A 13564-nucleotide genomic window follows, 5' to 3' on the forward strand; every position below is an offset into this window, starting at 1 on the left:
ACCAAGCATGGGGCCGACAAGGTGCAAGGTGACCAGCATGAAGCTAGCAATGTTATTCAACAGCCCTCCGAGGAAGGGCACAGTGACAACAAGCAATGCAAGTTACCTCCCTAGACCCTCGAGAAGAGACCGTCTAGAGTGGATCCACGGTGGAAGATCTCGTCCTGCTACAGATCTCCGAGGTCGACCCATCCGACACCGTCCAGGTCGAATCGCTACTCGAACCACAACTCCTGGCAAAGTTGACCGACCTGTTGAAACGACACGCTGACGTGTTTGCCTGGTCACATTAGGACATGCCCAGAGTAAATCCAAGAGCCGCGGTCCATCGATTAAACATAGACCCTACCACAACCCCGTAGGACAAAAAAAGGCGAGAATTTGACCCCAAAAAGATACGCGGCGATTAATGAAGAAGTCGGGAAGCTTATCGAGGTTGGCTTTATTGAGGAGGTGCATTATTCTGACCAGTTGGTCAATGTCGTACTAGTAAAAAAGGCCAATGGAAAGTGGTGAGTCTGCGTAGATTATACCCACCTAAATAAAGCTTGCCCAAAAGACAGCTTCCCCCTTCCAAGGATCGACCAACTAGCAAACGACACTACCAGGCACACACTCCTTAGCTTTATGGACACGTATTCGGGGTACAATCAGATTGTCATGCACGAACATGACAAGTACAAAACGGCATTCATCACCAATAGGGGACTGTACTGTTACCGAGTGATGCCATTTGGGATGAAGAATGTTGGAGCAACGTATCAACGATTGTTGAACAAAATGTTTGCCAAATAAATCAGGAACACAATGGAAGTTTAGGTGGACGACATGCTCATTTAGAGCACCATGGCAGAGGACCATGTAGCAGACCTGAAGGAGATGTTCAGGATCCTAAGAAAATACCGAATGAAACTAAATTCGAGCAAATGCACCTTTGGCGTCAACTCGGGAAAATTCCTAGGCTTCATGGTTCACCAAAGGGGAGTAGAAGCGAATCCTGACAAAAATCGAGCTCTCCTAGAAATGAGTTCTCCTAGTACAACAAAGGAAATTCAGCATCTCATGGGCATGGTAGCGGCCCTAAATAGGCTCCTTTCCCGGGCCACGGACAAGTACATGCCCTTTTTTAAGCAGTTAAAGGGAAGTAAGAAGCTGACCTGGATGGAAGAATGTGAGCAAGCATTCCAATAGCTTAAGACTTGGGGTCTTCACCATTACTCTCCAAGCCAGAACCTGGAGAAGAGTTGCTACTTTAGTTGCATTGCCAACAGCAGTCAGCTCGACCTTAGTCTGAGAAGAAGGGGGTGTCCAAAGACTGGTCAAATGTGAGCAAAGCCATGGTTGATGCAAAAATGCATTACCCGAAGACCAAAAAGCTAGCTTTAGCATTGATCGCATCGTCCCAACGTCTCCGACCTTACTTTCAAGCTCACACCATCATGATCACAACTAATCAGCCACTCTATCAAATACTACAGAAACCTAAGGTGTCGGGACAACTCACCAAATGGACAATTGAGATAGGCAAATACGACATTGTATACCGACCAAGAGCGGCGATCAAAGGGCAGGCCATCGTCGACTTTATTGCAGAATTCACTCACCTCATGCCCCAGCAGCAAATAGACGAGATCAAGCAAAACGAAGGATGGCAGGCATAGACCCTCCACGTAGACGGATCGTTGAACGCTCAAGGAAGTGGAGCGGGATTGATCCAGACTTCACTCGACCAGGCGAAGGTCGAGTATGCCCTGCGATTTGGCTTACAAGCCTCTAACAATAAAGATGAGTATGAAGCACTCCTCGCCAGCTTGAGATTAGCCAAGGTGATGGAAGCCGGAACATTAAAAATCTATAGTGATTCCCAGCTGGTGGTAAACCAACTCACCACAGAGTACCAGACCAGAGGAGAGAAAATGATTGCTTATCTAACTAAAGCCCGGGAGCTGCTTGAAGGATTCAACAAGTACGAGATCATACTAGTCCCCAGATCAGAGACCTCTAATGCCAACTCCCTGGCTAAGCTAGCCTTGGCCATCGATGACGACCTCGCCAAAACTGTACCAATCGAATTCCTGCCCAAGCCAAGTATTAACCAGCTCGACCAAAGAGAAGCTCTCCCGATCAACCATTCGCCGAGCTGGATGGACCCGATCATGTGCTACCTACAATAGAGTGAGTTACCAGAGGACGTAGTGGAGGCTCTGAAGATCAGGTACCGATCTGCTCAGTACACAATACTGGGAAACGTCCTGTATAAAAGGGGATTCTCATTGCCATAAATAAGATGCCTACGACCCAACGAAGCTGAATATGTATTAAGGGAGATCCACGAAGGCATCTGTGAAAATCATTCAGGTGGAATAACAGTTCATAAAGTGACAGCACTTCACAATGCATAAAGACATGAAGACGCCAGGCAATTCACGAGGAAATGAGACAAGTGCCAGCACTTCGCAATAGTACCGCGACAACCACCCAAGGAAATGACCCCGGCAGGCCCTGGCCTTTTGCACAATGGGGGGTTAACATCATTGGGCCCCTACCATTGTTCACTATTGTCGTTGTCAACTACTTCACCAAGTGGGTCGAGGCCCAGCCTTTGGCTCGGATCATCGAACAGAAAATGACCAACTTTATATGGAAAAACATTGTTTGCGAGTTCGGCATTCTCCACCCCATCATTACCGATAATGGCAGGCAGTTCGATAACACCCGGTTTCGACGATTGTGCAAAAAGCTCGGTATTCACAACTCCTTCGCCTCACCTCGGCACCCTCAAGCCAATGACCAATTGGAGGCAGTCAACAAGATCATAAAAAGCCACCTCAAAACCAAGCTCGAAATATTTAAAGGAGCTTAGGCAGAGGAACTGCCACACGTTTTGTGGGCATATCGGACCACTGCCCATTCAACCACCGTGGAGAATCCCTTTTCACTATCCTTCGATGCAAAAGCAGTAGTCCCAGTGGAAATTGAAATCCCCTCAGGGCGAACCGAGCTATTCAACCCAAGGGAAAACAATGCACAAATGTTGTGGAATCTCAACCCGCTTGAAACCCGCTTGAAGAACTTAGGGGGAGAGCACAAGTGAGAGTGGCTGCCTATCAGCAGAGAGTTGCTCGGTATTACAACTCGAGGGTTAAAGTGCGACGATTCAGAGTAGGAGACCTATTACTTCAAGAGATCTTTCGTAGTTCCAGGGAGCCCAACTCAAGAGCCCTAGGACCGAGCTGGGAAGGACCCTACAGAGTCACCGGTTAGTCCAACCGGAACATACTTGGAAGATATGCAGGGGCAAGCCTTGCCCCATCCATGGAATGCCAAGCACCTAAAACTCTACTATCAGTACGAGTGGATCCGAGGAATTCTACAAAGACGCCTCAACATACCGAGCCAACAATGCGCCTCAGGTGCCTACTAATTGTAAACCTTCCTTTTATGAATAAAAGGAAAAGGTTTTTCAACCACCAATCTACTGCCCCTAAGGGAATAACACAAATAAAGATATCAAGCTACACTACACATCCCAAATATAAGGCAACACAAAGATTTGAGCAAAAAATCCTTTTCATTAATAAGAGGAAACATTACAAAAAAAAAAAAATCAAAATACAACATAATGGGAGCCTAAATCTGTGAGGGCTCTCTGACCTCGGGAGTGTCAACTCCAAGGACTTCAGCGGTATCCTCGTCCAGATAGCCTAAGTCAAGCTCGATATATCGGCGTTGAACTTCCACTAAGCAATTCTGGAAGTCGGCATTAAATGTCTCCTGCAACTCTAACGTGTGGCCTTTGGAGGTCTTGTAAGCCTCCACGACAGCCACTTCTCTCGCAGGGATCTTGGCTTATATCCTCGCCACCCTGGCCTCAGCCTCCCCAGAGCGCGTCTCCGCCTCGACAGCCCGAACTTCCACTTTAGCCAGACAGGTCTCTACCTCGTTGACCCTTTCCTCCAGCTCGGTGACTCTAGCCAACAGGTTGACATTCTCATATTTCCTCAGCAGCTAGCCAAGAGGTGTTGGCCTCGTGATCCTCCAGGGATACCCTTAAGGCCTCCTGGAGGACTTCAACCTACGCGTGAGCTGCCGCTTAGGCCTCTGTGGTCGTCACCAGCTCCAAAGCCTTTGTTTGCAGTTCGGCTCTAGTGACCCCGAGCGTCGTATTTGCGTCGTCCACTCGAGCCTTTAGAGCAAGCGAGAATTGGCAGATGGCAAGGGCCCTAAGTGCGCCCCCTAAAAATAAAGAGGAAAGGTCAAGACAGTTTTTAAAAAAAAAAAGCTCACCTTAATGTACGAGGCCGTCATGGCTGAGAGGAGAAGGTCAGGCCGTAGAGATGGCATTGAATTCACCTCCTCGGGAACGCATCTTCATCCCCAATTTGCCAACATGGCCATATGCCTCCCCCCACTATTGTCGCCCCCTCAGGAGCTGAGCTCTGGTGCTCAGACACACCCTCTAAAGCCCTATCTCAGACCGGGTTTCCTTGATGCGGGCAGGAGACGCGTCCAAATCAACAACCTCCCTCGAAGGCATGCACGGAGAGGGGGAGCCCGACGCAGTCGGCATCTGAGCTGCCACTTGACACTCTATGGGAGCGACTGCGGCCTCAGCCTCCACCTAGGCAGATGGTGGAGGAACCTCAGGAGCAACCCTAGCTGCCACCCTCTCTGTTGCATGTGCGGCAGACCTGCCAGCGGAAGTACCCGCCACGGAATACCTAGCAAGAGTTGGTGGGGCTATCCTCCTAGCAGCAGCCTTTAGCCGCTCCATCTTGGTGGTGGATGGCAACTTTCTTTTCTTTGGCAGCGGCCGATTCGACATTTCTGCAGAAAACAAAAGTCAAAATGAGTCAGCGCTGCAGCATCCATAAAGACTTAATAGAAAAAGAAGGAAACCCTATTTACCCGTTGAGCCTGCCAAAGAGAGGCCAACCTACTGCAGGAGATGAGTGATTAACCTCCTACAATTTCTCTGGGTTGCGGGTCGCTCTCTGGTAATCTTGATCTAGCATAAGAAGAAAGCAGAGAGACTGGGTTGGGACTTAGGGAAAGCTGCAAACAGAATAAATTGAAAGACAGGTTAGGTATCTACAAAAATAATAATATAAAAAAATAAGTATAATGGCTCAGCGTATGTTCCGACCTAGGAGGACAAAGGAGGTAGGAACTCGAGCTCATAATCCGTCCAGTTTCGCCGTAGGGGCCTTCCACTCTCCAGTTGCAAAAAATCATTTGTCCTTCCAGCCCTTGTTCGAGGACGGATCATTGATAATGATGACCTAACCCTTGCCCCACCACAAAGAAAAATAGTACCAACCTCAAGAGACAAGGCTGCTCTTGGCATGGTAGAAGAATAAGAGCTCATCCACAGATAGCTCTGAATTGTCGACCAGCTGCCACAGGATGCAGTAGCCAAAGACAACTCTCCACACATTGGGATTTAACTGTCCTGAAGTGACCCTAAGACGGTGGAGCATTTCTCTCACCACTGGATGGAAGGGTAACCGCGAGAAAAGAAAATTGGATACAAGGTAACATCCCTCACAGGAGGTTGGCCTGGAAGCTCTCCTGCCCGAGGAAGCAAGAGCCCCACCAAGCTTGGGATCGCATACTCTGACTGGAGGCTTGTAGGTCCCCCGTCCTCAACCTAGGCACAGAGATGTTAGTCGTAAGGGAGCTACATCCCTTGAAGACAAGGAGGTCGGCTTCGCTTGAGGCCTCCCCTGATCAACATATCATCTCTGTTGATGGCTCCCTAGGAGGAGGGGTAGGCCCCGGAGGCCTGAAACATGAAGACGGGGCAGACAGGGAGACAGTACTATTACTCACCGACTCCCCATGAAAGGCCTCGAAGACAGAGGCGTCCCCGGAGTTCTCTCCAGAAGACAGAGGAAAAAAAAAAGGAGGGCGCTAGAAGGAAGGAAGAAGAAAAAGGTAGAAGAAAATAGAAGGGGAAGGTCCAAGCGTACCTAAAGAAAGCTCTGACACAGAGATCTCCAACCGGGGTACGATGAAGGAGAGGGGACTTGCAAGCTAGAGGCAAGGGAGGAAGACCTGGTCAGCAGAGCTCGGGCTTCGTAGACACGGGCTGATGAGCTAATGAGGAGGGGAGACAATACTTATATAGCCCCTATAGCAAGGCATTTATTGCCAAGTAAAGCCACGTGGGATCAAGGAGACGCTTCAACTGACGTGCCCCTCCACGTGGAGGGGCAGGGTTAGCCTGGACAAGACCATGATAGTTTGGGTGACAATTGTTCGTTTGTGATTCGTTTGGGGGTTGAACGGCGTTTTCCAATTAATGGGCATCCCCTCATACCTCGCAATCGCCATCATTTTTTTTTTTGATCTCACAATGGGCATCGCCTTTTCTGTTCTCGCCCTCATCATTAAACGACAAATCTGAGTTCGACTTGAAGTTTCAAGCAAAAGAAAAGGATTGGGCTACTTGCAGTTTAAAATTCGGTTCCCACGCTTCCAGACTAGTTTAGGCTCCTACTTCCTAGGCTCGTGCACAACGAGCTAGGAAGTAGGGGGCAATTGTTGTGGGGAAAACCAAGCTAGCCTGTTGTACGGGAAATGTAACCAATCATATGAGAAATGCCTTAAAATTAAGTTGATTATAATACTATGATGAACCTCCCAAGCAGATAAGGCACCGACAGAGGGATGAGTCCTAAGTCAACCCTGAGCTGAGCTGCTTAAAGGCAGAGCTCAATGATGGGAATCATCTCCTGAGCTGACCAGATCGACCCCAACCAGAGGGACGGAAAACTCAAAAAGAATCCCGCCTCGAACCAAGAAAGGAAATATTCGGCACGATTCTACATGTAGATCACGCCGACCGAGGCAAGCTCAAAGATACTTTCGAAAGTATATTCTCATCCAAAGAAAGACCCTCCAACGAATCCAGTGTAACCCACCGGGATACGCAAGTTTTGAAGCCGCCTAAACACCCTATAAGTACACCCATCACAATTGAAGGGAGGTAAGTAACAAATAACCCTAGCTCAAGTCCCACTTTTACCTTCGGTCTACCCGCCTGACTTAGGCATCGGAGGGTCCCCGACCACAATCGGCACCCCGCTGTCCTTTACATATTGTTGATGCAAGTATACGAGCATCTACAAGCGACTACACCTAACCAGCCAAATTCAAGCAATAACAATAATAATAAAGAAAAAGGTATTGATCTATATCCTAGTACCAAGAGAAATACCTCTTGCCTTTTGGCATTGAGAGATTTGACTTCACGAGGGAGGGATGCTGCCCCCCCAACCATTTTGTTACACTCGTTGAACTGGAACATTGACTTTGTAGAGCTCAAACTGCACCACGCCAATATTGGGGCTTGGAATTTGGATCTAAGTTTGGTTTTCCATCCACCCAAAATAGTCAGGTCATGCCAAGGCCATGTGAAGGTACAATAGGCTGGCCCTACCTGTCTCATCCTACTTAAAAAACACTGCTGAAACTGAGTACTTAGCTAGAAGTTCCGGGCTGGTCTGCGACTGCATCCTCAGCTCGAAGGACAGGCTACACTTGGGCCCATATCCTTAGGTCACAAACCAAACCAGGGAAAGCTCGGTCTGGCCCGGTTGCAATGCTAGAATTTTGGGACCGGACCACCCACCCCCATCATAGTTTCTCTGCATTCCAAAGATCTGAAACTGTTCTAGATCACATCCATCCCAAGCCCGTCCAGTAAAGAAGAAAACGGAATTTTCTTACATGTCAGAGAGAAATCCAACAAAACAAACTTAACCAGGATTACCATTACTACTGCATTCAAATTTTAGTTTCATCCATCTACTTGGAGGCAACCTCCGAGAATTATTTCCATGCTCGACCTTAACAAATCAGTCCACTATACAGAATGTAGGACTGTAATGTATTGTATTGTGGGTGCATCAGTATAGATTCAGTCAGTGATATATACAAGGTACTGATGTTTATATCACGCACTATAGGAATGCATTGAAAAGTTTCCTTCGTATTGGTTGCATCTTCAATACACTTCTCGCAGATAACATCAGTGAAATTTAATACAATACCATGGCTGATACTATTGGTAGTTTCCAAATGTATGGCAATAAATTCATGCAGTGATGCAGAAACACGGCAAGTTTAGATGATATTTTGAACCTTGATTTTATTTACTACTACACATCTTCAAAGATGCATCATTCACCCACATCCACCCATCAAAAATAAATAAATAAATAATAAAATCCTTGGCTTTCACAAGAATGGATATCATTTCATTATCGAAATTGCAAACATTCCCCAAGATGACCACCTGTGTGTGTACTTCCAGTCCTCCCCATTCAACCCAAACATACCTGACAGAAAGATGCATTCTGGGTTCTTCTGCTTTTTCATATGTATGTTACCTTACCATAAGCACCAATCTCTTTACCGCATGCGATTATCATAAAGTACACAAAAAGATGCTCTTGAAGATTGCCATTCATAATGTAAATAACAGGCAACAAGGAATCTCAACCTAACAAGCCTACTTGGAAGGTAAAACATCAGAAACTAAGATTATGTTTGGCTCATGCCCAAGAAAATAATTTACATTTTTTGGGATTTCAGCTCTGAATAAATTTTTCAATACGAAAAAAAAAAAAAACTCATGTTGTCATGTAGATACAGAAGAACTCTCTTTCTAGTACAACAAAGACAGCCCTATTTCGCAGTCTTTGAGAAATTGCCAAAGAAAACCCAATTCAGACACTTCCGCTTCTTTGAACTAATTATCACAATTCAATTTTAAAAAAATGCATCCAAATGAAAGCTTAATAGTAAAAGATCCAAACAAACCATCAAACCATAAGATCCTAATATTTCCTACACTGCAACTTCCAGTACAGTCACGAAAAATAAAATAAAAAATGGTCCATAATCAATGGTCGATTCTGATAGGCCTGGATCTCCTTCATCGGCCTATGGCTGCATGAACTAAAAGAATAGATGGGATAATGGTTCTCTTCGAGGGGAACCGTTCCTCCAAACAGCTCTGTAAAGAGTCGATAACTTCCAATCGGATGCATGATGATTCCCCACAAGGCAGATTACGGAACAGAATCGGGAAAAGACAATAAGAGATGAAAAGAAGCAGAATCAAATCCAGCGTATGAAAAGAGTGAGAGAAATGGTGCCTGGCGAACGTCGATGTATCTGCTTTCTAGAAATTTGGTGATGTTGCCGTCTGGGAAATTCCACGATGCCATCTCGCCGAGAGAGATGATGAAGAAATGGAAACCCTAGCTAGGGCTTGTGTAGCATTCTAGACCTGATGCTGCTCTCTCACAAGGTCGGTTTTGCGTCGTCATACCGTCTTTTATGCTGTTTTCTTTCTCCTCTACGATGCAGAGGGAGAGAGACGGAGCTCTCGTACGGGGACACGCATCATGTCCTATGCTGGTGGTGACACGGCATTTTCTTCCGTTTCGAGTGCGAATTAAGTACGGCTCCGACCTCACCCAACACCGTGCGGTCCCGACCGCGCGGGCCCATATTGATGCATGTGTGATATATCCACACCGCCCATCCGTTTTTTCAGATAATTTTAGAACATAAAACGAAAACAAAAACAGATCTAAGATAGACAAAGCTTTAGAAAAAAGTGGTGATTGACCATTAAAAACTTCCCTCAAGTTATAAAGGTTTTGGATAAAGCTGGTATTTGCTTTTGAACTTCTTCCGTGTCTTTTTAAACTTATCAACTGGTTGGATTGAAAATAAACACTATAGTGGGCTGTACAGATTTTTTATTGATGGACCTTAATCACTGCTATTTCCTGTGATTTGGTCTACTCGAGAAATTATATGCTTTATTTTTTGGGCTTACGCCCTAAAATAAGCTTAAAAAATGGTCTTATGTCTTAAAATGACCTTAAAAAATAGATGTATGGCATCGATGGATTACACATTCATAAAAGTGGGCCCCACAGTCCAGGCCGAAGCGTGTTCGGTGCACCTAGTCCGGCCCCTTCTACGCCCTTCTTCCTTTTAATCGGGAGCAGGCATAGAATCGCAACCGCGATTCGCGCGAGGATATATTGAGATGTTTACAGGGAGGATATTACTTGAACCTCAGTTCGGGTGATTTGGCTGCACGGGCATGATAAAAAACGGACAGTTGAATAAAAGAGGCAACTTGGAGAGCTTTTTTTTTCTTTTTTTGTTAGCCGTTTGTGCTCAGTTTACATGTGTGGCTGTGACCCACCTGCCGGGTGGGCCTTCTTGATTTGTGGTCAAAGGCAAGGTACGGTTGGTACCTGCAGACCTACCCGATTTCTTATGGTTCAGGATCAAATATTCTGGGCCGGTCTAGAAATCGGGTTTGCACTCGTAACCACTTCTCACCGTTCTGCCCCTGATGGTGATTGAACGACCACTTAAAACGTCCGTTCGGAAGCGGACCGGAATCGCCTAAAACAGCCAAGCTCCGTGGGTACCAACATTTAGTAAATCCATTCCGTCAATGAAGTGGGAAACCTGATTTTCACTATACTAATAAAATATCAGCTGCTATAAAAATACTCATATGCCTCTCACCAATGAAAACAAGGTTAAAAGGCTATCAAAACCTCTAAGTTCCCACTTAATGGCCCACATGACTTTTGGATCACACTGATTTTTTGTATGTTCACTTCATCCTATTCAGTTACAGTTGATTAACAGATTTGATTAAAGATAAGCACCATAGTGACACCACACACAAAACCTATGATTGCCATCTGATCCCAGTGCACCCATTGGTGTGGCGAGCTGGGCTGTGGATAAGGCTGAATGTTTTTTTACCCCATACTTAGAATCGAGGATAGAACCTGATGCACGGAGTTGATTTTACATATACAGGGAGGGTCCATAGAGTTTTGGTTTTCATGTCTTGTGTAAAACTGGTGTAAGAGAAGATTCGTTAAGGTCCCGACACGCGCCCCACGTGAGTGTAGCCTGAGTAAACAGCTAGCACGTGAGAAATGTTGCCTCGATTGTACTTATTGCCAAAAGTGGATTAAAAACCAGAGTTTTATGGCCCACGGTATCCGATGTTTATTCTGTCGCTCAGGTGCTATTCGTTTTTAGTTAAGACCTGTTTGAGAGAGTTGATTTAGAAGCCCTGGATTCGGAACCCTCTGGATTTGAAATCCTCTGGTTGTATTTGGCCCATTGGATTGGGAATCAACTTTAATCCAAAAGCAACCATGCATTGTATAACTACGGTGGTTTGAATTTAATTACTAAATCAACATTAATAGCTCTAACTAGTAATGTATGTAGTATTCAATACAATGGTTGTAATAAGCCCATTGAAATATATATCTTGCCCGAAAATGATGAAATTCCAAGTCTCAAATGGGTCACAAGCAAAAGATCATGTCCGATGTACTAACTAACAATTCTAACCATGGATTTACATGGACAATGTTTAGACTCTCCTGGTCACTATATTAAAGTAATTAATGGCGATGCCATTGATAATCTAATTAATTTTTTATATCATTGGTGGGTCATGTGCCCAATAAAATACTAGTATAGTAACATACATGTTACACATGCAACTATTGAAATGATTTTACGTGTAATTCAAGCTCTCAACGTGGATTTCAAACCTTCTCTTTGAGGGAATTTAAAACCCCTTGGATTTGAAACCCTAATTGGATTTGAAATCCCCTCAGATCCCTCAAATCCATAGTGCCAAACAACCCCTTACAATTAATAAAGCCAACTCCAGTCAGAGCTTAACTTGGCACACGCCAGAGGCAAAAGAAAATCACTCTCAAGACCTTACAAGCGTCACCCACCTGAGTTTGGAGTCAAACACCCTCCTGAGTTCTGAGTCGAAGCAATCTTATTCACAGACAGTAAACATAACCAATGCATTAATGAAGAGGAAGTGGATTGGCCGGTGTACCATACGCCACCAACCTAGCAGGTGTGGGCACGTATTGTGAGAAGACAAGCGCTAACGGTCTTCAAGCTCCAAGTTATACCAACGGTTCAAAGGAGATCAAAGTTATGTGGCCCCACAATTATGTGTTTATTATATCCACACCGTTCATCCATTTGTAAAGATCATTTTAAATAATATCTCGAAAATGAGCCGTATCCAAAGCTCAACTAGACCACACCTTGATACAAGTAGGGATAATGATTCTCACAGCTAAAACATTTGTAGGGCCATCATGACATTTATTTGTTTGTACTTTCATACAGGTATTTTTAACCTTATCAAGAGGTTGGATGGAAAATAAACATTATGTTGGGTCATAGGATTTTTTTTATTTGATGGACATTAATCACCACTGTTTCCTGTAATTTAGTCTAATTGAGAATTTCATCTGCTTCATTTTTTTTGCTTATGCCCTAAAATGATCTTTAAAAACAGATGAACGGTGTGAATATATTACACATCCATAAAAGTGGGATCCACGGTCCAGGCCACATTGGCTCCCTCCCCCTCTCTCGGACGTGGATTGCGTCCTACCTACGCCGTCTCTAGCCACAAACGGGTGGTTCTATGGGTGGGCCCACTGTGATGTATCAATTTATCCATGCCATTCATTCCTCCCCTGGGATCAATTTAAGGTATAAGCTAAAAAATGAGACAGATCCAACGTTCTACACATGACTCTTGCATTTAATGCCTCATAGTTTCATCCAACCCAAACTTATTATTTGGTGTGGTCCACTTGAACGTTGGATATGACTCATTTTTGTGCACGTATCTTAAAATAATCCGAGAGGAGGGATGAACGGCATGGATAAACCGATACATCACAGTGGGCCCGCCCACAGAACTGCCCGTTTAGGGCTAGAGACGGGCGAGGGTAGGATGCAATATGCGTCCCTTCTCTCTTCCTTCGGGGCATAGGCATTTGAATTGCAACCGCATTCATGCGAGGGTATATCGAAGAAGTGCTTCACCATACGGGCCAACGGCACGCGTGTGTGAGATCTAATCCATCCGTTGGATGTTTACATGGAGGATATTCCTTGAACCTCAAGTTGGGTGATTTTTCAGTTATCATTGGGCTGTACGGCCATGGTAAAGAAAGGAATAGTTGGAGAAAAGATGGCAACTTGAGAAGCCATTTGTGCTCATTTTACATGTGTGGTTGGGACCCATCTGCCGGGTGGGGCTTCTTGATTTGTGGTCAAAGGCAAGGTATGGTTGGTACCCGTAGACCCTACCCGATTTTTAATGGTTCAGGCTCAAATATTATAAGCCAGTCTACAAATCTAGTCAGGCTCATCCAGATGGGTCACCTCCACTGAATGTCGAAAAATTAAGCTTCACTGGTCTGGATTGGATGGGCCCTGTGGACCTCGAATGGGATGATCCATTAGTGTTACTAGATCCACCAACGGTTGTTTCCTTCCCCTTTTTAAGGGAACCGGCAATCTCTTCATAGCGGCCATCAAGAAGAGCGAGCATGATATCTGAGAGCGTCTCTTGAGCATTGATGTTTTCCGGGGCTTGAGAAGCTCGTGAATCAACTATTTGATCAGGATCTAATACCAAATTGATAGGCCTGGATCTCCTTCG

At 45.3% G+C, this 13564-nt stretch overlaps 1 protein-coding gene and 1 long non-coding RNA gene across 2 annotated transcripts in view; both read right to left on the bottom strand.

The window, feature by feature from the left end:
• Positions 1-9435, bottom strand: part of LOC131242405 (protein ALTERED SEED GERMINATION 2) — a 61557-nt gene extending 52122 nt beyond the window's left edge. The window contains exon 1 of the mRNA XM_058241003.1: positions 9168-9435. Within this exon, the coding sequence (XP_058096986.1) occupies positions 9168-9239 (72 nt within the window). The 5' untranslated portion in view covers positions 9240-9435. The remainder of the gene's footprint in view (positions 1-9167) is intronic.
• On the bottom strand, positions 4412-7338 carry LOC131242406 (uncharacterized). The gene is made up of 3 exons (XR_009169606.1): positions 5147-7338; positions 4909-5055; positions 4412-4827 (listed from the first exon to the last, which is right to left on the bottom strand). It is a non-coding gene; the product is annotated as an uncharacterized LOC131242406 (long non-coding RNA).
• Positions 9436-13564: the final 4129 nt, after the last annotated feature.

The sequence above is a fragment of the Magnolia sinica genome, chromosome 4 (genome assembly GCF_029962835.1).
Source record: "Magnolia sinica isolate HGM2019 chromosome 4, MsV1, whole genome shotgun sequence".
Classification (NCBI taxonomy): domain Eukaryota; kingdom Viridiplantae; phylum Streptophyta; class Magnoliopsida; order Magnoliales; family Magnoliaceae; genus Magnolia; species Magnolia sinica.